The sequence below is a fragment of the Dromiciops gliroides genome, chromosome 2, assembly GCF_019393635.1.
Source record: "Dromiciops gliroides isolate mDroGli1 chromosome 2, mDroGli1.pri, whole genome shotgun sequence".
NCBI lineage: Eukaryota > Metazoa > Chordata > Mammalia > Microbiotheria > Microbiotheriidae > Dromiciops > Dromiciops gliroides.
The window spans coordinates 239,483,152-239,508,610 of record NC_057862.1 but is presented as its reverse complement, the minus strand read 5'-3'; the positions used below and the strand labels follow the sequence as shown (position 1 = coordinate 239,508,610).

The window sequence follows — 25,459 nt, the reverse complement described above, 5'->3', positions numbered from 1 at the left end:
AGAAATTAAAACATTAGTTTTTATCAAAATGTCTTAAATATTTAGTAGTTCATTTAAAAATAACAATAATAAACCCATAACATGCTAACAAATAACATATTTTTGTGAAAAAGAACTATATCTTCTCCCAAAAAAAAGTGTCATTGTTTTACATACTTTTGCCAATCTCTTTAATGTCTGGCATAATAGAAAACAGTTGGATTCTCTTATCTGCTTCTGCTTTCAATCTGTTGCGCTAACTTGTTTTGGTCTAAGTATAGGAAGAAAATCTAGTCTTCTCAGTCAGACATGAACAGTAGTTGAAAAAGAGAGGAATATTTTGATAGGCAAATAATGTGTTAGTATTATTATGAAACAAGTTTTCATCTCACTGATTCCCTGAAAAGGTTTCAGGATCCCCAGGGATCTGAAGACCAAAATTTAAGAACTTCTAGTTTGAAGTAAGAATTCTTAACCTAAAGAAGAGAGGACAAAGACTTAAGAGGAACAGAGCTGTCTTCAAGTACATGAAGAGCTTTTGTGTGGGAAATGGATTGGACTTATTATAGCTGACTCCAATTCATCTTACTAACCATCATGGATTCTATATTCCAGCCTAGCTGGACTACTGGCTGTTCCCCAATCTCTTTTCCTGAATTCTCTCCATGAAAGTCATTCCTTATACCTAGAACAGACTCCCTGATAAAATCCTTTCTTCCTTCAAGGCCCAAATCAAGGGATACTTCCTCCATGAAACTATCCATGAATTCCTCTAGCTGAAAGAGATCTCTCCTTTCTCTTATCTTCTGGAAGAGCTTTGCTTATGTTTCCTCTTTGCCCCTTTCACATTTTGCCTTGTATCATACTCATTTATATTCATGTGATTCTGGGCTAGGCCTGACTCAGTCCACTCATCTTGTAATGGAGGTTCAACCCTGAGAATGAAATAAGACACTCCTGGCTCATTAGACAAGAGATTTGTAAAGATATGATAATATAATAGAGCACCCTAGAGAATCAACTAAAAATTAGTTGAAACAATTAACAACATCAGCAAAGTTGCAGGAGATAAAATAAATACAACATAAATCATCAGCATTTTTATATACTACCAAGAAAACCCAACAGGAAGAACTAGAAAGAAAAATTCCATTTAAAATAACTGCAGACAATAAAAAATATTTGGGAATATTTTTAACTAAGACAAACTCAGGAATTGTATAAACATAATTATAAAATACCTCACCTCTAACACAAATAAAGACAGATCTAAACAACTGGAGAAATATTAATTGCTCATAGGTAGACCAAGCCAATATAATAAAAATGACAATTGTACCTAAGTTAATTTACTTATACAGTGTCATACCAATCAAACTACCAAAAAAAATGATTTTATAGAAGTAGACAAAAATAACAAAATTCACAGGGATAAACAAAAGGTCAAAAATATCAAGGGAATCAATGAAAAATATGTTAAGGAAGGTGGCCTCACAGTTCCAGATTTCAAACTATGTTACAAAGTGGTAATGATCAAAACAACTGGTACCGGCTATAAATAGAGTGGTAGATCAATGGAATAGATAGGTACACAATACACAGAAGCAAATGACCAGAATAATCTAGAGCATGATGAACCCAAATATCAAAGCTTTTAGGGAAAAAATTCAACATTTGACAAAAATTGTTAGGAAAACTGGAAAGCAGTTTGGCATAGACCAATATCACATAACATATACCAAGATAAGGTAAAAATGGATAAATGACTTAAACATAAAGAATGATATAATAAGTAACTTAGGGGAGCAAGGAAAAATGTACCTGTCAGGTCTATGGATAAGAGAAGAGTTTATGACCAAACAATAAATATAGAGCATTATAAGAAATAAAATAGAAAGGTTTGATTAAATGACATTAAAAAGCTTTTACACAAACAAAACTAATGTAGCCAAAATTAAAAGGAAAGCAGGAAATTGGGGGGGGGGGATTTTGCTGCAAGTTTTGTAAAGGCCTCATTTTTCAAATACACAGGGAAGGTGAGTCAAATTTGTTTTTTAAAATAGTAATAGACATTTCCTAGTAGATAATGGTCAAGGGATATGAAAAAAGCTGTTTTCAGATGAAAAATCAAAGCTTTCAAGAGTCACATGAAAAAATGCTCTAAATAACTACTGACTAGAGACAGGCAAATTAAGACAGCTCTGAGATACCACCTCACACCTATGAGATTGACTAATATGGCAAAAAAAAGACAGTAAGCTGGAAGGGATGTGGGAAAATTGGGACACTAATGAACTTTTGATGGAGTTGTAAACTAGCAGCTTCGTTCTGGAGACAATTTGGAACTATTCCCAAAGGCTAGAAAACTGTGCATGCCCTTTGGTCCAGTAAAGCCACTACTAGGGTCTGTATCCCAAGAAAGTCAAAGAAAGGAAGAAAGGACTTACTTTTACAAAAACATTTATAGTAGCTCTTTTTGTGGTGGCAAAGGATTATAAATTGAGGGGATGCCATCATTGGAAATGTCTGAAGAAGATGGAATATGATTGTGATGGAATACTACTGTGCTATAAGTAATGATGAGCAGGATGGTTTCAGAAATAAACCTGGTAAAAAAATATATAAACTCAAGCAAAAGTGAAAGTGGCAAAGTGCAAAAACTTATATATAAACTCAAGCAAAGTGAGCAGAACCAGGAGAACATTGTACAGAGTAAGAGCAATATCATAAGGATGATCAACTGGTGAAAGCCTTAACTATTGTTAATTAAGATAATCATCCAAGACATTTCCAAAGGACCCATGATGAATATTGCTATCACTTCCAGAGAGGGAACTGTTAAACTCAAAGCACATTTTAAAAATTTTCTTTTTTTATTGTTTTATTTATTCTTTGTGACATAGGCTGATATGGAAGTACGTTTACATGACCTCACATGTATAATCAAATTCAAATTGGCTTGTTTTCTCAAGGAGGGGCGAGGGGAGAGAAATTGGTATGCAAATTTTTTTTAAATTATTGCTACAATCTTTTACATGTAATTGGGAAATATTGGATTGAAATTTTTTTTTTAAAAAAGAGAGATTACTTTAGCCAAAGCAAAGATATCCAACAAGATCTGCTGAGGGTTGATAAATTGATTCAGCTAAGCCCTTAGTCCCTTGAGTGAATGGAATCTCAATTGCTTTTAAGAAGAAAACTAGGGGCAGCTAGATGTCGAAGTGGATAGAGCACCGGCCCTGGAGTCAGGAGTACCTGTGTTCAAACCTGGCCTCAGACACTTAACACTTACTAGCTGTGTGACCCTGGGCAAGTCACTTAACCCCAACTGCCTCACTAAAAAAAAAAAAAAAAAGAAAAAAGAAAAAACTAGTCTAAGGAGAGGATGGAGGAGAAAGAGGCTAGAATATATTCTTACTATACATCACATCCTGCTTAAAAGATGCATGGTATACAGGAAAGAGTGTTGGACTTTAGAGAAAGTCCTTGATAAAGTCATTTGATTTCCTTGGATCTCAATTTTCTCACCTATAAAAATGAGGAAGGTTGGGCTAGATGATCTCTAAAAATGTCTTTTTTGAACTCTTACATCCTATGATTCAATTATATAGGGAAGTCCTTGAGGGTAAGAAGTATGTCATTTTAAAAATCTTTGTATATATTCAGCACATAGCACATAGTGGGCCCTTAATTAATATTTGTTTAATTGAAAGGAAGAAGTAGATTTTCAGCTCAATTCAAGGAAAAACTTCCTGACAACTAAGGCTGTCCAAAAAAATGGAATGTGCTTCCTTTTGAAATACTAAGACCTCCACTTGAGGTGCTCAAGGGTTGGTCTGATAACTACTTATCCCCTTGTAGGTAAGGTATTCTGTAAGTATAAGTTGGACATGACCTCTAAGGCATCTTCTGACTCCAATTTTATGAATCATAGATTTATAAGGTCCAATGGGGGGGGACATCTAGGTGGTGCTGTAGATAAAGCACCAGGCCCTGGATCAGGAGGACCTGAGTTCAAATTTGGACTCTGACACTTGACACTAGCTGTGTGACCCTGAGCAAGTCACTTAACCCCCATTGCCCTGCAAAAAAATAAAAATAAAAAATAAGTCCTATCATTGTGGTTTATTTCTTTGTTTTTTTGGGTGAGGCAATTGGGGTTAAGTGACTTGCCCAGGGTCACACAGCTAGTAAGTGTTAAGTGTCTGAGGCCGGATTTGAACTCAGGTACTCCGTGAATCCAGGGCCGGTGCTCTATCCACTGTGCCATCTAGCTGCCCCTGGTTTATTCTTTCTAGAGTTTGTCAATAAAAGGATGGAGAGATAGGCCTAAAGAAGTATCAGGGTTGAGAGAAGATTTAAGAAAGCCAAAACATAAGCATATTTGTAGACAAAGAAAGGAACCAACAAAAGGTTAATGGTGAAGGGAACAGATACGGTAATTTAATGGGCAAGGCCTTAGAAGAGATGGAAAAGCGTGAAGTGAAAGATACAACTTAGTCTTGGCAAAGAGGTAGACCACCTCATCCTCCCAGACCAGAGAAGGAAAGAAGAATGAATAGTTAAAAGCTATAGAGTTGTAGAAGTGGGAAAGGACAAAAGCAGAGGGGAAATATATGAGAATGGCATTGATTTATGAGCAAAGTAGAGGCAGGGTCATCTGAGGAAAAAAACGTGGGGTTTGTGCATGGTGAAAGCTTGAAGGAATAAAGGTTTTGAAATAGTTGCTATGGTGAATGGGAGAGGGAGCCTGAAGAGATGAATCACAAGCCTGCCATGCAGCACTAAGGTCTCAGCAGAGGCAGATTTGTCAATATGTAATGGAATCCCAGTCCAGGGGGCTTTGTGGCCTCATCTAGCAGAATTGGGCGAGTTTAAGGGAATAAGTAGAAAAGATGGTCCAAGGATCCACAGGGGTGGGAAGGACGGAAGGGCATTGGGGGGCAGTGGGGAAGGAGAAGGGATCAAGGTGAGAGAAGAGTAATAACATTGAAATGGCTTACTACTAAGGTCAAGACTGTATAAAGAAGAAAGGGAGGATCAGGAGACTATGAGATTCGTGGGGAGGCTTAGAATGAAAAGAGAGAGGTGGAAAGATAGGAACAGATGAGAATTAGGTGCTCCAGCCCAGAGCTACTCCTACCAACTGAAATACAAATGTCTAATGGAACTGAAGAGAATCCAGCTACAATAAGAGCCTCAAAACAGGCAAACGCCAACACATCTCTCTGGCAGAGGCCTAGATAAAATAATTCTGCATCAGAAAAGAATATCAAGTGTGTGAATTGAGGTTTTCCCAGAGAAGTAAGATCTGTCTCCTGAATCTTTCTGATTTTCTCTGTATTTCATCTATTTCTAAATCCTGAACACTGCAGAAGGCTTCATACCCCAAATCCCAGAATAATCTTATAGTCTATAGATTTTTGGTTCTGTGAAGATGGATCTCATAAATGGATTAAAAGAACTGAATATATACTCCCTCATTTGTTCTCAAATTGTTTTCTGTGGCATCCTTCTTATTTCCCCAAATAAGGGCAACAACAATACATTATACTTCTCCTTGTACCCCATAGTGCCTAGGATAAGGGGGCTTACAGTAGTTGCTCCAATAAATATCTGTTGTTGGCTGACTGAAAATTCTTATCCTAAATATGGCAAGTGATCTTGCTATACTAAGTCTATACCTATGATCTATTGATTGGCATATCTCTCCTCGTTAGAATATAAGCTTCTTGCAGGTAAGTATGTGTTTCTTTCTTTGCAAATGCCTGAAACCGTGCCTGGCATATAGTAAATGCTTAACAAAATGTCTGTTGAGTGACTGATTGATTGATGTCGGGCCAGTTAATTCATTTGGTTAGAACATCATCCGAGTGATGCTAGAGTGGTAAGTTGGTCCTCAATAAGATAATTATCTTTACACAAAAACAAACAAAACGTTACAGCAGCTATATAACTTTAGTCGGGCCCTCACATAAGTGTTCCTTCCATGGGTTGCAAATGGAACTGAGGCAGAGGGTGGGAGTGAACTATTAGCACATAGCACCAATGTGGAAGAAATAACTCAACATGCATTGAATAGTCATAGAACCACAGCATTTGAACTAGAAGGGACCTCAGAGATCATTTCAATCAGTAGTTTCCAATCGTTCTGCATATGATGGATCCTACTGAACATAAAACCTTTTGTGGATCCCCTTTCATTTGAGCTATTTAAAGATCAAAATTGTAGGTGCTTGGTGATACAGAGTTTTGGCTCCCATGAAATAACTTAGTGGCCCCTCAGGGGTCCATGGCCCACAGGTCGGGATCCATTGGTCTGGTGTTATTTGTATTTGTTTTTTTTTTTTTAAGCAGAAAAACTAAAACCCAGCAAGATGACTTTACTATACTACTCAGGTTAGGGGAAGGGGGAAAGGAAGGGTAATAATAAATTTGTATAGCACCTATGATGTGCCAGGCAATGTGCTAAATGTTGTTATAAATATTATTTGATTCTCACAACCCTACAGGGTAGGTGCTTTTGTCTTCCCCACTTTACAGTTGAAAAAACTGAGAAAAGATTAAGTGAGCTTGCCCAATGTTCATTACAGCTAATAAGTATCTGAGGGTAGATTTGAACTCAGATCCTCCTGCCGCCAGACCCAGCACTATATCCACGTGCACCACCCAGCAGCCTCAAGTTTCAAGCCTGATCTTGTGACTCCAAAATCCACATGGTAGAGCCTTCCTTCAAGTTTTTCTTCACATTGTAACTTATATGCGACTTTATTAGATAGAAGTAAAGCCAAAAAGCTCCTATTTCAAATTTGCACTTTGGAGTTAAAAGCAGATGACATTTCCAGTGAAGACCCACATAGTTTAATCCCGCCTTCCCCAGTGACAAAGCCTGAATGCATTCTCTGGGAGAATGGGAACAATACCCAGTTTCTAAGTGATTATACTCTGCAGAATCATGTGGCTTTTAAGACATGTTTCTGAGCAAACTGAATATTGTAAGCTAGTTTTCCAAAGGTTGTTAACTTTGTCTTTTAAAAAAAAATATTTAGTGTGCCCTGGGGCAACCATGTTGAAGGGCAGATGTTATTAACCTAAACCTTTAGATCTTCCCATATCAATGGAACGATGAAATTGTCTGCTCCTTTTAGATAATCTGTACTTTACCGGACTAATTTTCCAAATAAATTTAATTAGCAGAAATTATCCATAAGGCACTCTCCCCTTCCACTTCTGCAAAGTATAACAATATGCCCTCTATCCCCATGAATAGGAAGAAATTTATTTGATCCTGACATAAACTGGCAGATTTTTCTCTATAGGTCAGGACAAATTTTGTGGGTGCACATGGATATGTGGACATATGTGCCTGTTAAAACTTTTTTATCTGAACTATATTAATTGTTCAAAGAGTAATGATTCATGGGTCAACATCAAGCTGGAGAGATATATTGAGTAGACTGTCCTAGAAATCTGTCCTTACCTCTTTTTTGTTTAACATTTCTATCAATGACCTTGAAGAAGGCATTTTTTTGCCAAATTTGTCTGTGCTATGAAATTAGAGGGAGAAAGTAGCATGTTAGACAACAGATCCCTGATTCTAAAAGGTCTCAATAGGCTAGAACAACAGGGTCAGTCTAACAGATAAATGCCAAGTCCTACACTTGGGTCCAAAAATTGAATAACAAACATGAATGGCTAGATGACAGCTCATGTGAAAAAAATAACCTGGGAATTTTAGTGAGCAGTAAGCTTAACACTGTGGCGTGAGGAAAAAAGAAAGAAGGGAACAAAGGGAGGGAGGGAAGAAGGAAGGAGGGAAGGAAGGGAGCAAGGGAGGGAGGAAAGGAGGAAGGGAGGGAGGGAGGGAGGAAGGAAGGAAGGAAAAGAAAGGAAAAAGAAAAAAGAAAGAGAGAGAAAGGAAAGGGGGTAAGAGATCTTTTTTGACAGGGAAGTTGGCATGCCAGACTTATGATTTCATCTCTATGGGGAAATCCCAGTATGGAAATTCCTTCTAGCAATTCAGAGGCACCCCATCTATAACTTACAGTCTTAAGAGTATTGCCTAGATCACTGAAAAGTTAAAATATACAGCTAGTATATATCAGGGGATGAATTTGAACCCAGGTCTTCCTGAAACCAAGGCTGGCATCATCTCCATCCAGCCACATTGCTTTTCAACTCAGTCTTGGACTGTATTAACAAAGGCGTGTGGTGTTATAGTCTCACTGTATTTCTAGTTACATCTAGAGGATCTGTATCAGATCTTGGTAATACATTTTCAGGAGGTCACTGGCAAAACTGTGGTGTACTCAAAGGAGAAAAATCATGATGATAAGAGGAAATGAAATTATTGCATGCAAGAATTGGTTTCAGGAGTGGTAGAGGGACTATGTCTATCGAACACAGCAGATAACATCAGATTTGATTAACTGATTTTACTTCTTTTCTCTCTCTAGTCATTCTTTATTACAAGATCAGGCACTCCAGGTGATGGAAAGGGAGAGATATATTGGGAAATGAAGATAATAAAAACAACAGATCGAATATATTTGTAAAGAAAATAAAGGACAAATTTATAAGCAAAAAACAATTAAGATATGATTTGAGAAACCTGAGATGTTTAGCCTAAAAAAACAGAAGAATTAGAGGAAGGATTAGATTGTATCTTCGAGTGTAAATAGAACTGACATGTAAAAGAGAGAGTAAACTTTTGTTCCGTCCCAGAGAGGAAAAATGAAATATAATAGGGCAAAGTCCAAGAGAGCAGATTTCAGCTTGATAATATGAAAGAATTCCTACAAATTGAGCCGTTTAAGAATGGAATGATGTCCTTTGGGAAGTAAGTGCTCACTGGAAGCCTTGAAGTGGAAGCTGTAGAACGAAGCTGTAGAAAAGAATTCTACTCAGGTATTATTAGGCTACATGATCTCTAAAAGTCCCATCTCCCTCAAGATTGTAGCAATATATTTTTCATATGTATATAAAATATGGAGCAGTGAGTGGTTCAGTGAATAGAATGCCAGGCCTGAAATCAGGAAGACGCATCTTTGTGATTTCAAATCCAGCCTCAGAGACTTACTAGCAGTGTGACCCTGGGCAAGTCACTTAGCCCTGTTTGCCTCAGTTTCCTTGTCTGTAAAAGGAGCTGGAGAAGGAATGGCAAACCACTCCATTATCTTTACCAGAAAAATCCTAAATGGGATCACAATGATTCAGAAATGACTGAAACAAAATACAAAATATCTTGACATGACAGTGTTATAATGCCTGAATATTTATATAGCATATTCTCTTAGGAGTTCAAAGGATATTATAGACACTGTCATATTAAGAAGTAGATTATACGGGGGCAGCTCGGTGGCACAGTGGATAAAGCACCTCCCTTGGAATCAGGAGGATCTGAGTTCAAATTTAGCCTCAGACACTTGACATTGTACTATCTGTGTTGACCCTGGACAAGTCAATTAACCCTCATTGCCCCACAAAAAGTACATTATAAAGCTCTTAGAGGATAGAGGTCATGTCTATTTATTTTCTATTTCCTGCAACACCTAGCACAGTCCCTGTACATTATAATTGCTTAAGAAGTTTGGTTGAATTTTAAAAATACAAAACATATGACTGTATATTAGGAGCCATGGGCCAAAACAAATCCATTTGAAAAGAGTCATTTCTAGCATTCTGGTTTTAAGTGAAGAAGATAGAAATATGGAATTAGAGAGCAACCAAGTTGGAAAAAACATGAGATGAAAGAAATAAGAATTATTAAGCACTGTGATATGTGCTTGACAAAATTATATCATTTCATTCTCCCAACAACACTGGGAGGTAGGTGCATTATTTTCCTTATTTTACAATCGAGGGAACTGAGTCAGCCAGGAGGAGAAATGACTTACCCAGGGTCAAACATAAACATATGGTGTATATGAGAGTCCTCGAGTTCTTTTTCCTCCCATGCAAAACACTCATTATCTTATGGGTTTGAAAACTTAGGTCAATCAGAAGATAAAGTATATCAGACCAGATTTTAATTAAGTTCTTTCTGAATCTGGACCCAGCCTTCTTTCCACTGCACCATCTAACTGCCTTTCAGATATGGAAGGCAAAGACCACAGTTCTGAAGTGGGGGCATAAACCAGAGGGAGCAGGGAGGTGGAATCCTACTTCAGAATGTCCAATTAGGGGAGAAATATATCCAGGAGGTGAGTATTTGAGCTCCACATTCTCAGCTTCTCAGGGTTGCTGGCCCTAAGGCCAAGACAAGGACATAAAAGAGAAGGAAGAGAGGAAAGAGACAAAATAAGAGAGGAGAAACATCATTGAAGAGAAAACAAGAGTGCAGGAGAGAGAAAAAAAAAGAGGCTTGAAATAGCAAAGAGGAGAACAGGAGGGCACAAGGTACAGCCATTGACTGCTGAGCTGGCAGCAGCAGGAGGGGGGAAGGGGGGCAATAACTGGCCTCAGCACCAGTGCTGCTCCAAAGATGCCCTTTCAGCACCAGAGGGCTGACATGACCACTGTGCTCACAGCAGGCTTTGTGATGAGCAATGGGCTTCTCTGGAGGTGCAGTTCAGGGGAGAATGAAGCACAGAGATGGAATGGGAGCAGCAGGGGGAGAAAATTAAGTCAAGAGGCCCACATTGCAGCAGCCTGTACAAGCCCACCTGCCCCAGGCCCTGCAAACTCCCAGAGACTGCATTCTGAGTCCCTTTGACTTTCTTTCCTTAGGGCACAACAGGCTGCTTGCATCTCCCTGCTGCTCTGCTTAAGAAAATAATCAGCATTGGTTATTTACTATGTGTCTAGACCCCTCTTTGGTGGACTGCAGATTAGCCTTTCGGATTAATGTTCCCTCCCCCACTCCCAAAGCCTATGTAGAGCGGATTCCCAAAGCTAAGGCCTTGTGACACTGCAGACCTGTCACAGCCAATTGAGAACATGTGCCTACCTACCATTATTCAGGGGGAAGGATGGATCCACTGCCCTGGCTCCCCCACAAACAGTAGGAGCTGCTAATGACTATGTATTAATGATGCAAGCAATTAACACACATGGAAAAGATGGTCAGCAGCAGCACAGTCCACTGAGGGAATGATAAAAAACTACCAGGCACTCTATACAAGGAAAAGATAATATATAGGGGAGGAGAGGGAGAAAAGGGAAGCAGAGGAAAGGTGGAAAGGAGGAGGAGCAGAGATGATGGAAGGGAAGAAAGGGGGAAGGGTTAGAGGGGGAAGGGAAGAGAAGGGGCAGAGATGGAAAGAGAACAGAGGGGAAAGGAGCAAAAGAGAAGGATGGGGTGGGGAAGAGAGGGAATGAGGCAGAGAGCAAAAAGGAAAGAGGAGGAGAGGAGAAGGGAGATAAGAAAAGGGAGAGAGAGGGTAGAGGAAGAGAGGGAGAATAAAGAATGAAGAAGAGAGAGCAGGAGAGGGAGAATGGGAGAGGAGAGAAGGAGCAAGGTGGGAGGGGGAAAGTAGAGAGAGGGAGAGAATGGAAGAGAGTGAAAAGTGAAGGGTAGAGAGGGAGAGGAAGAGGGAGGAAGGAAGGAAGGAAGGAAGGAAGGAAGGAAGGAAGGAAGGAAGGAAGGAAGGAAGGAAGGAAGGAAGGAAGGAAGGAAGGAAGGGAGGGAGGGAGGGAGGGAGGAGGAGAGAGAGGGAGGGAGAGGGAGAGGGAGAGGGAGAGAGGGGGGGAGAGAGAGAGAGAGAGGGAGAGGGAGAGAGAGAGAGAGAGAGGGAGAGGGAGAGGGAGAGAGGGGGAGAGAGAGAGAGAGAGAGAGGGAGAGGGAGAGAGAGAGGGAGAGGGAGAGGGAGAGGGAGAGGGAGAGGGAGAGGGAGAGGGAGAGGGAGAGGGAGAGGGAGAGGGAGAGGGAGAGGGAGAGGGAGAGGGAGAGGGAGAGGGAGAGGGAGAGGGAGAGGGAGAGGGAGAGGGAGAGGGAGAGGGAGAGGGAGAGGGAGAGGGAGAGGGAGAGGGAGAGGGAGAGGGAGAGGGAGAGGGAGAGGGAGAGAGATTCCAATTGGAATAATCAATGGATTAGTTGGGGTATTTCCAGAGTACTGAGGGAATTAACCCTATCAAAGCTTAAGCAACTAGCCCATGGTCACAAAGGTAGAGACAGGATCCAAACATAATTCTACTTACTCCAAGCCTAGTGTTCTTTCAACTTTGTTTTAGTGTCCCCACCCACTGGTAAATTTTCTCAAGATCAAATAGACCTAAGCATCATGGAGCCCCAAGATTTTTTTAAAACTACCAGAAGCAAGGAGCAAGATCCTTGAGGAGATGGGAGTTTATGGGATCATGGAGACAAGTAGAAGGATTGCACTTGGCAAGGAGATGGGCCCATCTCTTTCTAAGAAACCAGTAACGAAAGAAAGAGAAGAGAAGGTTTTGAGATTGGACTAAGGGAATAGGGAGAGCTCTTTCAAACTGCCTCAATTTTTGTTATAGAAAGAGAAATCACATGTTGAGGGTAGAGGGGGTTACTGAGGAGCTTTATGAGCTTGGGAAAGGTTGGAACAGCAAACAGCAAAGAGAATGATAGCATCATGGGAGCAAGGGAAGTAATGGTACTACTAGCACATTCATAGAGCTATTTCAAGTTTGCAAAAGTCTTTTTCCACAACTTTATCCTCCTTTTACAGATTGGGAGACATGATTTATTCAGGCTCTTAGATTACTGCAATAATCTCCTAACAGATCTCTTGATATCTGGCCTTTCCCCTCTCCAACTCATTCTCCACATCACTTCCAGCAAAATATCCCTAAAATGAAGATCTGATCATATCATCCTCTACTCAAAAAAACTTCAGTAGCATCCCTTTGTATTTAGAATACAAACCACTCTGTGTAGCACTTAAAGCCTTTCATGATGTGGCTGAACTCAGATGCCTCCACTTTCAAGAGACCTTTTCAGATGCTTTAAATTATTAGTGTCCACCTCCCCCATCCATCACTGTGGCTTTACTGTATATACCTCATGTATTTCCTTATCAGTGAACATTCAGCATCCCCCTCATAAAATGTAAGCTCCTTGAAGGCTCTTTATTTGTAGCCCTGGCATATAGTAAACATTTAACAAATACTTGATTGATGGACCGATCTTTGGTCAAGATGCTGGATCTCAATGATCATAGCAATACTGGGATTAATCAGAAACAATCTTCAAATAAGTGTGTAAGGAAGCTTGAGTGAAAATGTTGTTTATGAAAGTCTTCAAGCTTTTGCCCATGTGAAGCACTCCATGGCATAACTCTTATCTCCCACATGGTTTGAAACCTTAGGTCAATCAGGTGATCTCTTTGACGAACCAGTTTTCTCATCAGCAGGGGGAACAAGAAGGGACAGAGAGAAAGGGTTGCAACCAGGCTGCAAGACAATGAATCAAAAATGCAAATGGTCTGGAAAAAAATCAGACCAAGAATGCAAGATGCAATTTCTTGTGAAGACATATACACCTAAGAAAAGGTCTCCAGTTGAATAATGGGCAGTTTTCTGCAAAGAGCCAAGGATATCCAGCTGATAGATCACGCAAGAAGGTGGTGTTGGAAAGAAGCGGGGGAAATGCCAGTGCCCTTCTCAGATGTGAATGTTGAACCCAGAGGGATCAGGTGAAGAGCTAAGGAGGATATTACTTTATTCTGCTCAAACCTTGCAGCTTCTCAACCTGAAATTCAGGGAGGAAGCTGTGCTCCCCACACAGTTAAGCAAAGCCAGAGAAGAAACAGGAAAACAAAGAACCAGGGAAGAAAATAATTCTAAGAGAGGTTGGATGAAAAAGAGAATCTTGGAGGGGGAAAATGTGCTCACTTGAAAAAAGACTTGGAGATAAAGTGTTGTATTTGTGTGTGTGTGTGTGTGTGTGTGTGTGTGTGTGTGTGTGTTTTCTGGAGGGGAGGGTTAGAAATAATAGCAAACTAATAAATACTTTCAAGATGTCAATATAAATAAAGAGCCACACTATGGGAAGGAAAGAGGCTGTGCCCCAGGAGGAAGACCCAGCCTCAGCATAAGGAGGTTGGGGCTTTTTCCTCTTTCTGAACTAAACAGTGAAGGGCGGGGGGGGGGGGGGGGGGGTTGTGATTACGACACAGAAGCATGTCCCTGGGAAGTGAACAGAGGCGTCAGCATTGCAGATGTTCAGGAGTAGGTGAGATGGGGGAGCAGGAAGAACTAGTGAGGAAGACAGGGCAGGTCGTTCGGCCTCTTCTCCATCAAAGACAGAAAAACTCCCATCTCCAGAAAGAGAGGAAGGAAAAAGAAGAAAGGGGTGGTTCTCTGTGTTAAGGTCACATAAAGAATTGTCTCCAGACACAGAAGAAACACACAAAAAACTAAGGGAAATGTTGAGCTATGGGCATGTTAATTATTCCAGATCACATACATCCTAGACTGAGAAGTGAGAGCCGTCAACCTTTCTTGTGATATATTGTTGCACCCCAATTCTCAACCTGAAAATTAGTATCTGAAATTCATGTGGAGCAACTGTACATACTAAGAAAGAGTCAGGGGCTGGGGGAGAGAAACACCCACTAGTAAAAGCTCTGATCCTTTTAAAGCTGTTGAATTGCAACATCAACTCCCACCAAACTGGAAAAATGAACAGTAAACCACCTGGTAATGTTTCTGAAGCAGGTCTGCTATCTCTCAGGGAAGCAGTGTGGTCCAGTAAAAAGAGTCCTGAATTTGGAGACAGAGGACCTCTGCCACTCACATACCTATGTGACATTTAGCAAGTAATTTAATAATAATGATAATAATAATAATAACTAACATTTATATAGGCTCCTACTATTTGCCAGGAGCTGTGCTAAGCACTTTACCATTACTCATTTGATCCTCATAACAACCTTGGGGAGAAGGTGTAAAATGATCCCCATTTTACAGTTGAGGAAACTGAGGCAAACAGCAATTAAGTGACTTGCCCAGGACAGATTTGAGCAGATATTCTCTGGGGGGGGGGGGGAGGCAGGGCAATGAGGGCTAAGTGACTTTCCATGGCTCACCAGCTAGTGTCACGTCTCTGAGGCTGGATTTGAACTCAGGTCCTCCTGAATCAGGGCTGTGTTTTTAGCCACAGTGCCACTTAGCTGCCCCCCAGATATTCTTCTTCTTCTTTTTTCTTTTTTTTTTACAGGGCAATGGGGTTAAGTGACTTGCCAGGGTCACAACAGCTAGTAAGTGTCAGTGTCTGAGGCCGGATTTGAACTCAGGAACTCCTAAATCCAGGGCCGGTGCTTTATCTACTGTGCCACCTAGCCACCCCCCAGATATTCTTCTTGACTCCAGTTTTAGCATTCTATCCACTCTACCACCTTATTGTTGTTGCTATTATTCAAGTGTATCCGATTCTTCATGACCTTATTGTTCTGTCCGTGGGGTTTTCTTGGTAAGAATATTAGAAGGCTTTGCCATTTCCTAACCCAATAGATTAAGGCAAACAGGGTCAAGTGACTTGCCCAGGGTCATAGACCTAGTAAGTGTCTGAGACTGGATTTCAACTCACATCTTCCTGATGCCCAGGGCTCTATCCACTGAGCTACCCAACTGCCTCCTAGGCAAACAGAGGTTTAGTGATTTGGCCAAGGTCAAAGACAAGTGTCTGAAGCCAGATTTTAACTCAGTTCTTCCTGACTCAACATTCTATCCACTGAGTCATCTCACTGCCCTTTATTGTACTACCTAGCTGCCCCTAAGTCTCTGGGTCTCAGTTTTCTTAACTGTAAAGTCCAAACATTTCATTAGATCACCTGTAAGACCTCTCCTAGCATTAAATTTATGATCATATGACTTATAAGTATCAACACCTACCAAATGATTTAGTAAGACTCTTCTCAATTCTAGGTGATGGTGATAGAAATAGGTAACCAGCTTAAGACCATATCAAGTATCCCCACTACCAACTCCGAGTCCTCATGTGCCAGTGGTTGGAGTCCTTCTTGAATAACCAAACCACAGCTTGGAGGTTAGTCCAACAGGGGAAGAAAAGTGAAAATGAAAAAGAAAATAGAAGTCCTTCAGGGGTCTGTTTAGGTCTATTGAACACTGCATTCAAAAGGACAAGGACGTACAGACAATGTTTGTAAGCTGAGTGCACACATAAAACAGCCTGAAGACTCTGGGACACTATATCCAGGGCAAAGGGCTCCTGCAGCAGAATTCTGACCCCGAAAACAAAGCCAGAGTCAGTGCACAGAACAATAAATCAAAGACACTTTCTTATAGCTCATGATGGCTGAATAGTGAAATTCAATATTCAGTCCAAATAGACCCGCCCAAAGGCAGTAGTTCCAGATTCATCACTAGCTGGGCAAGTCAAAACTTGGTTCTACAGATGCAAGTGGTAGATTTCCTTGATCTGAGGAACAGCCACAGCGGGACTGACATTTGATGTTGGGCTAGTTAAGGACCCCTCCTATTTCTTCCTTTAACCACTTCCCTTCCCTCCCTCTGGGAACAGTGATAGAAATGCGGCCTGCCACACGGCCCATGCTGAGCTGGTGTGGAGTTCTCCAGCTCAGCTTAGCAACAGAGCGGGCCAAACAACTCTGCTCAAAAATCCAGCTCCCCCCATGGTATAGAACAAATCAATAAGAATGACTAGGAACATGGGAAAGGTTGGGGGAACAGGAGGGAAAGAAAGGAAGGGAGGAAGAGAAAGAGAGAGGGAGGGAGGAGAGAAGAGAGGGAGGAGGGGGAGGGGAGGGAAGGGGGAGGGAGAGGGGAAGAGAGGGAGTAGCAAGAGGGATATAGAGGGGGAGAGAGAGAAAAAGAGAGAGGGAAGGAGGGGAGAAGAGAGGGAGAAGGGGGAGGGGGGGAAAGGGGAGGGAGGGAGGGACAGAGAGAGAAAGGGAGGAAGGAGAGGGACATAGAGGGGGAGGGAGGGGGAGAGAGAGAGAGTTTCTCAGCTCTTTATCCATTCCTACCCCCACACCCACTCCTATTTCATCCCAGGCCCAAACAAATAAATCAAAAGCAAAGGATAGGAAGGTACTCACGTCTGTGGTTCTCATTTCTGTGGACAGGGGGGGACCGTGTCTCTTGCTCCCGGGCTTCATCCCCTTCTTCACTGGCTAGGTGTGTGTGAGCATAATGATAGCTGAGCCCTGGCCGATTCTTGTACCGCTTGCCACAGACTAGAGGGGAGACAAGAAAAAGGAAGGAGTGAAGGGGGTGATAGCTCAGCACCTTGTGCTACTAGCATTTTCATTCTCTAAGATATCACCCACCCCTACCCATTTAAATCCAGGGGGCAGGGAATAGCTAAGTGACACAGTAGATAAAGCACCGGCCCTAGAATCAGAAGGACCTGAGTTCAAATCTGACCTCAGTCACTTGACACTTACTAGCTGTATGACTCTGGGCAAGTCACTTAACCCTCATTGCCCCACAAAAAAAAAGAAAGAAAGAAAGAAAGAAAAAAGAAAAAGAAAATGGGTTCCATTTGAAACTATGATTTATCAAAGTTTTACATGGAACTCATTTTCAACATGCACTCTCATCATACCCCTTTCTCCCCAAAATAAGCCCCTCTAAACTCCACAGTGATGAGGTATAAGGCTCGGGATACTTAAGAGTTTCAGTGATACAACTCAGATACCCCGCCACCTAAAGATCTCCTAGCATTTTTTTTCCTAATAAATGCTTTTATTAGCACCACTTTTCCAAAGGAAAAGGCAAGTATGACAATCAACACAGGCAAGTCAAGAAGGGAGAGGCAAGGAGAGAGGGGAAAAGGAAGATACTCTTCCTGGATGGCTGCTCACTAAAGAGTCATCCAGGTTATTAAGGGACCAGAAGTCTGGTAACATATGGAAAGGTAGACTCCCCCACATAGCCTCACTGAGCCTTGTATTAAACTTGGAAGACCTGGGACTATTTTTACTTGTAGTGGAAAAAAAGTCTCCAAAGTCAGAGTCATATGTCATGCTATGTCAACTTTTTATCCAGCGGATATTCACACTACCACCCTCAGGAAACATCCCTTGCCCATCTACACTAATGCAAAGTTGTAGCCCTGGTGCTGAAGAATTTGAGAATTACAAGCTGCCTTTCCTATAGAGAGAGCTACCCTCTTGGACATTGGTGGTTCCAGCAGGAGCCTGCCTTTGCCATGAACACCCCGGCACTCTTGGATGTCAGCAACTGTTTTGTACTTTGGAACCTGCCCTTGACTTTGGTCATTGGACTGCATGGAAATCAGATCCCTGTCTGAAATTAAGGGAGGTAACAATACATGCTTTAATTCCATTGATCAGAAGGGACTTGGTGAAGACTCGAGGTTTAAGGATGACCTCAGAATGCTCAGTATCTGCATACTCATATTTGAGCATTTTCATTAGGAAGGAAAGAAGAAAGGAAGGGAGAGAGACAGGGAGGGAGGAAGGGAAGGATTAAGAAAACAAGTACTTATTAAGCACCTAATATATCCCAAACACTATGCTAAGCACTTTTACAAACAGTCTGTCATTTGATCCTCACAACAATCCTGGGAGTGCTATTATTATCCTCACTTTGCATTTGAGAGGCACTGAGGCAAACAGAAGTTAAATTACTTTCCTAGGTTCTATATAATGTAATCAATAATATCAATGAATAACAAAATGATCAAAGATCACATACAAAGAGATTCAGTTATAAAAACACTTCCCATGCATCGTCATTTGAGTCTCATAACAGCACTCTGAGTTATTATTATCCCATTTATCAAATCAGGGAGCTAGGGACTCAGAGAAATTAAGAACTTTGGGAAGTAAACAGAGGGAGGATTTTACCCCAAAGCTTCAGATTCTAACTCCTTTGGTCTTTCTATCCTGTGAGGTAGGTGTTATTAATATCCCCATTTTACAGATGAAGAAGCTGAGGCTGAGAGAAGTTAAGTGATTTGCTCATGATCACACAGCTATCAAGCATCTGAGGAAGAATTTGAACTCAGTTCTTCTCAATTTAAGTCTACCACTCTACCCACTGAGGTGGGGTGGCATAGTATATATAGTGTGGGACTTGGAGTCAAAAGACCTACCCTATGATACTTATTAATTATGTGACCACTAGCAAGTCACTTGAGTCTTAGACAACTCTAAGATAATAAAGTATAGACTAGTTGAAATTTGTCAGTGGGAGCTCCCCCCCATGACAAAAATAAAAAAATCACAGATTCTTGACTTATAAATGATGTCATACTTCCACAGGTATTATTTTACTTTCATCAAACAGAATCTTTTCATATCTGTTCAGATGCTTTGCCTAACCCTTCAAGAACGGCTCTTGCAACTTCTAAAATTAAAAAAGTCCACTGTGGCAAATAATTAAGAGAACAATTCTGAAATTTTCTATCAGAAGTTGAGGCAGGGGAATGTAAGTGTGAGGAGAATAGAATCATAAATTTAGAAATGGAAGGTACTTTAGAGACCACTGAGTCCAACTCCTTTTTTTGCTTTCTTTTTGTTTGTTTTCTTTTGTTTTGTTTTGTTTTGTTTTTTGTGGGGCAATGAGGTTAAGTGACTTGCCCAGGGTCACAGAGCTAGTAAGTGTCGAGTGTCTGAGGCTAGATTTGAACTCAGGTCCTCCTGAATCAAGGACCGGTGCTTTAGCCACTGTGCCACCTAGCTGCCCCCAACTCCTTTTTATATAAAGAAATTGAGTCACAGAGAGGTTAAGTGACTTGCCCCCAAGTGTTGGAGATGGATTGGATCCAGCACCTCCTGATTCCAAGTCAAAAACTCTTAGGAAGGAGGGCATATGGCACCATGCACAATCCTTCTTAACATGTGGGTAATAATTTAATTATTGAATTGTCTGTAGAATTAGAGTAAAACTCAAGCTGGAGACTTTTAGAAAATTCCGCATCCCCATTAACCAATTAAAGCATCTCTTTCCATCAGCTGGTCCTTTGTGTTGGGCACCTTTAGAATCATCACTTCTATAGAACCCAGCTTTAGAAGGAATTCAATCCAACAAAGAAAGTCATGATTAAGTAAGTGCCCACTAAATACAAGGCGCTGACTCTGCTGGGTCACAGAGGTGCTGTCCTAGGTTCAGAGGAAGAAGCAAATTCTGTCCCTATCTACAATTTTCATCATCTTTCCCAATTTTGGAAAATGTGCACCTGGATCCTGTGTTGCTGGCGCAGAGCAAGCAAAGAATGAGACACAGATTACAAGGGCAATCAAGCCCTCCTCCCCTCTCTCTTTTCCTCCAGAGTGAATCCCTTAGAGAACAGAATATTTTTGCCCCCTTCCAAGACCAATAAGGTCTCAATGCAGGCACTTATTATGTACATTCCTCTCTTTTGGCAAAGGGGAATTTCCCCCCACTTACTCCCTCTTACCTTGAGGAGGAGAAGCAACTGGGAGCAATTGAAGGAAAGAACTTGACCCCAGCAGGAAGCAGAATTGTGATGCACAATGAGAAGGGAAGAGGCTCTCTTCCCTACTTTCCTACTTCCCTACCTTATCTATGACAATGACTCTGCCAAGGTTGTATAAGAGGACCTTGGAACACACAGTAGGTAACTGTCAGATTTTTTATTGTTTTAGGCCCGAAAACAAAAGGAATCACCAAAACCAATTAGAGAATAGAGCCCAGAGATATAAGCCTAGATGAAGGGGTCACCAAAATCCTGACTTCATTTGTAAATCTGCTCCTAAAGTACCTTATTATTATTATTAACGTACCTTATTATTATTATTCTTGGTAAACATACTTCTCTCTGGCCTTAACATCCTCCATTTGTAAAACAGGACAGAACACATCATTAGTTCATGTTTATAAGGTAATGGTAAAGACTTGACTGGTTGGTGACAAAATCAATAGGTGGTGCCCAGTCTTTGAAGGAAACCAAGAATTCTACAGCCCACATATGTAAGAAGAAGCCACTTTGATCAGCTGTTCAATGTTCTCTTACCAAACTGGCAGGAGTTACATAGAAAACAACAAATTACAGATTCTTAGAATTAGAAGGAGCCTTAAAAGACATATAGTCCAACTTCTTACCCAGTGCAAAAAATTCCCCCATAACCGTCCCTAGCAGATGGTCATCCAGTCTCTATCTGAACATGGTCAATGGAACTGAAGGACAAAAGACAGAGGGGAAGACCACATATGCCCTTTGTCCTCCAGACACATGGACAGATTCATTCGCATTGATCCTACACATTTAAATGACAAGAAATTCAATCACTGGAGGAAGATGGATCCTGATGGTCCATCCTGTCTCAACAGGACTACATCATCATGTGACCTGCAAGATCCAAAATGGATGCATAGCCATTGCACTTACAGTAATGTGCATATCGAGAAAAAATAAAATGAACCCAAGAGCGTGGAATCATGATTTGTAATACAGACAGTTCACATTACACAAATTCGATTTTACATGAAGAATTCTGAAAGAAATCCATATTAAAAAAAAAAACCTATGTTAACTTTACTGTGCTCTCTCTCTCACACCCCTCAGCTTGTGGCCTTCCATACACACACACACACACACACACACACACACACACACACACACCAAAAAAAAGCCCTCCAAGTGAAAGCAGAAGAACAGAGGCACTAAGAAACCACCACCACCTCTGCCCAATCAAGGGCACCAAAAAAGCAGACCTTTGCCCTGCTCCACCTACTCCCTGTCCTGTCCCAGGTGTCTGTTTTCCCTTTTCCTCAGTGCTTGGGTACCTCAAGTCTGTCCCTATACTCAAGTGTTCATTCTCCTGCTCACACTTCTCTGTCCCTGGCCCTTCCCTATGTGTCCTTAAACTGTGTGCTGCCTCCTCCCTCCATAGTCCAGCAGACCCCGTCTTGACTCTCTCCCTTACTCTCTCTCTCCCCCCCAAGTCCCTAGGCAAATTCGTATAATGTACAAATCACTTTATGTGGAAGTGTAGAGGTCTGCCAAATGGCCCCACTTATATAAAGTGAAAACTGTCTATGTAGGGACAGTTTAGTTCAAACAAGAAGACAGCATTCTGGGACTTCCACATTTCCTGTCACATATTGTAAATCAATAATGTTGAATGTAGTAGACATGATACCCAAAACAAAACAGAAGAAGTATTCTTGAAAACATCAAAACATCCATCAACAATTATTTACTGAATACTTACTATGGACCTGACAATTTCCTAAGTCCAAAAAAAAAAACAGACAAAAAAGTAGAACTGCCTGCCCTCAAGGGTCTTACATTCTACTGGGAATTGGGGGTAGGAGGGGTAGGGAGAAACATTAAATATAAACAAAACAAAAACAAGGTGTTTTTTGAGGAGACCTTAGCATCTAGGGAATCAGGAAATGCCTCGTGTAGGAGGGTAGTACTTAGTCAACCTTTGAAGGTAACCAGCAATTCTATAGTAAGAAGAAAAGGTGAGGAAGGAGACATTCTAGCTATAGGAGATAGTGAAATGGCACTGAGATGGGAGATGAAATATGCTATGTAAGAAACAGCAAGAAGGACATTTTCACTAGACCAAAGGGTGTGCATAAAGGTGAGTAAAGGTAGTAGGGAGCTAACGGAGTTTATTAAGGAGGAGGAGAGTAACCATCAAATCTATGTTTTAGCAATGTCTTTTTGGCAGCTTTGTAGAAAATAGTTTGGAGAAGGGAGAGACTGAAGGCAAGAAAACTAATAAAGAGAGTATTATAATAGCCCAGGCAGTAAATTAAAAGGGTCTGAACTAGAGTAGTAGCTGAATGAGGGAGAAAAGGAGACGGATGTGAGAAATTCTTATGTGATGATATGTACTGGAGAGCAAAATCCACAAAAGAACAGGCTCAGATCATTTTCCAGCCAAAGATGGCCTAGAAGATCAGAGGAGGGGGCTGCTGTGCCAGGGCAGGAGAGGAGCCCAACCCCAAGGTCACAATGACACAGATCCAGTCCCAGGCAGACTTCTGGAGCCCTCTAAATCAGCTGCGGCACCAGCGTCTCCTGGTGAGAGGGCTGAGTGGTTGGCCAGGGAGAGATTACAGGGGTCTCTGCTGGCACTGAGGTGGAACTTGGGTGTTGCAACCCTGCTGGGAACCAGGAAGTAGGTTTGAGTGGCGGTGGCCCCAGGTCGGGGAGGGGTGCAGGCTCATCAGAGCTAACAATCACAGCACACAAAGTTTTGTTGCCTGGTTAATTAGCAAGTTGGCCTAGGGTTATCTATGGACCAGAGAACAGGCCAGGAGAGTGAAGAACTTGCCCTTCCTTAAATCATACCACCTACAACCCCCTGAAGCTTTGAATAGTACATCCTGGAAGCAGAACCCCTCTTTAAGAAGGAGTTAAAAGTCAAGTAAAAGACAGGCAAGATGAGCAAAGAAAGATGCGGACCAAAGAAAGTTTCATTAGTGACAAGGAAGATTGAGATGTACCCTCAGAAGAGGATAGCAACATCAGGGCTCCTACATCCAAAGCTTCCAAGAAAAATATGAATTGGTTTCAGGCCATAGAGGTGCTCAAACAGGACTTGGAAGATAAAGTAAAAGAGGTGGAAGAAAAAATGGAAAGAGAAACAAGAGTGATGCAAGAGGGTCATGAAAAAAAAAGTCAACAGCTTGAAAAGCCAAATTGGCCAAATGGAAAAGGAGGTACAAAATCTCTCTGAAGAAAATCACTGCTTAAAAATCAGGATTGAGCAAACAGAAGCTAATGACTTTGTGAGAAATCAAGACACAATAAAGCAAATCCAAATGAATGGATGATATGTACTGGAGGGTACCTAATAGGAAATTTTGTCCAACCCCTACTGAGGCACAGAAAAGTTGTGATTTGCCCAAGATCATATAGCTCCCAAGTATCTGAGGTAGTATTTAAACCCAGGTCTTCCCAATTCCAAGTCTGGTACCCTATACACTATTACATGCTGCCTCTCAAAGATGTTTCAGAGGTAGAATTAATTAGACTTGGCAATTGATTGTATATGTGAGATGAGGGAGAGTCAGGAAACAAAGATGACCCCCAAAGTTGCAAACTTGGATGAATGGAAGGATGATGATGCCCTCAATAAAATCGGGACATTCAGAAGATCCGATACATAATCATGACACCTTTTCTAAGTGCTCAGAAGCCATTCTTTTCAAAGAACTTGTCCTATAATTTTACTAGCAATTAGAGTAAGCACACTAGTCTATTGCTTGAAGGATTTACCTTCTCCTTTTTGAAAATTGGGGCCCACAGCATTTGTGCATCTCCATTTTTAAGTGCCTTTCCCATTCTCTACAATTCTCCAGAGATCACTCACAGTAACTCAGCACCCACATCTACCCTCAAATGCGATTCCTCCAGGCATTAGGACTTAAACTTAAGGGTATATTTGTTGTTGTTCAGTCTATTCAGACATGTCTGACATTCCCTGGCTTTGTCTTAGCAAAGATACTAGAGTGATTTGCCATTTCCTTCTCCAGCTTATCTTACAAATGAGAAAATGCCTCAGGGTTAAGTGACTTGGCCAGCGCCACACAGCTAATAAGTATCCGAGGACAAATTTGAACTCTGGAAGATATCTTCCTGACTCCAGGCCCTATGATCTATCCCACTTAACCATCTAGCTGCCCCACTAAGGGCACCAATATAGTGAACCCCCAGGAGTAGAGGGCCACAAGACTGCCTAAGGAGGGGCAAACAGGCTCAGGTTGAAAAAACAGAACTAGTTAAAACTCCTGTGCTGATCATTATTGGGGTAAGGTCTGTGAGTAGCCACTGAATTTCAAGCCTGGGTAAAATAGGGGAACCCAGTCAGCAAAAAAATAGTAGTAGTACTAGTACTAGTAGTGTGTGTGGGGGGGTGATGATATAATAATGATGATGATAAGGAGGAGAAAAGGAGGAGGAGGAGGAGGAGAAGAAGAAGGAGAAGAAGAAGAAGAAGAAGAAGAAGAAGAAGAAGAAGAAGAAGAAGAAGAAGAAGAAGAAGAAGAAGAAGAAGGAGAAGGAGGAGGAGAAGGAGGAGGAGGAGGAGGAGAAAGAGGAGGAGGAGGAGAAGGAGAAGGAGAAGGAGAAGGAGAAGGAGAAGGAGAAGGAGAAGGAGAAGGAGAAGGAGAAGGAGAAGGAGAAGGAGAAGGAGAAGGAGAAGGAGAAGGAGAAGGAGAAGGAGAAGGAGAAGGAGAAGGAGAAGGAGAAGGAGAAGGAGAAGGAGAAGGAGGAGGAAGAGGAGGAGGAGGAGGAGAAGAAGAAGAAGAAGAAGAAGAAGAAGAAGAAGAAGAAGAAGAAGAAGAAGAATGGTGGGTACTGTTGCTGTTGTTGCTACTGCTGCTGCTCTTCCTGGTACTATCTTTTTATTCTTTATAAACAGTCCTGCCTTTTGTTCCTCACTTGTCAATGATGTGTGTATCAAAGAGATTTCAATCATGAAAGTATCCCATCTTCTTGAGCCACCTTTCCATAATAATCTTACATCATGGAATCTCACCTATCCCTACTCTGAATTCCTAAAATCTACTCTCCAAAATTGCAACATGTACAGTAGAAAATTCCAAACACTTCCCTGCTTATCAGGATTTC

At 41.4% G+C, this 25,459-nt stretch overlaps 1 protein-coding gene across 3 annotated transcripts in view; it reads right to left on the bottom strand.

Annotated features, from left to right (window-relative positions):
* The window catches only part of DPF3 (double PHD fingers 3), a 413,835-nt gene that overhangs the window by 98,538 nt on the left and 289,838 nt on the right, over positions 1–25,459 (bottom strand). For all 3 annotated transcript variants that reach the window (XM_043989941.1, XM_043989942.1, XM_043989943.1), the window contains exon 8: positions 16,974–17,111. In XM_043989941.1, coding sequence (XP_043845876.1) covers positions 16,974–17,111 — 138 coding nt within the window. The remainder of the gene's footprint in view (positions 1–16,973; positions 17,112–25,459) is intronic.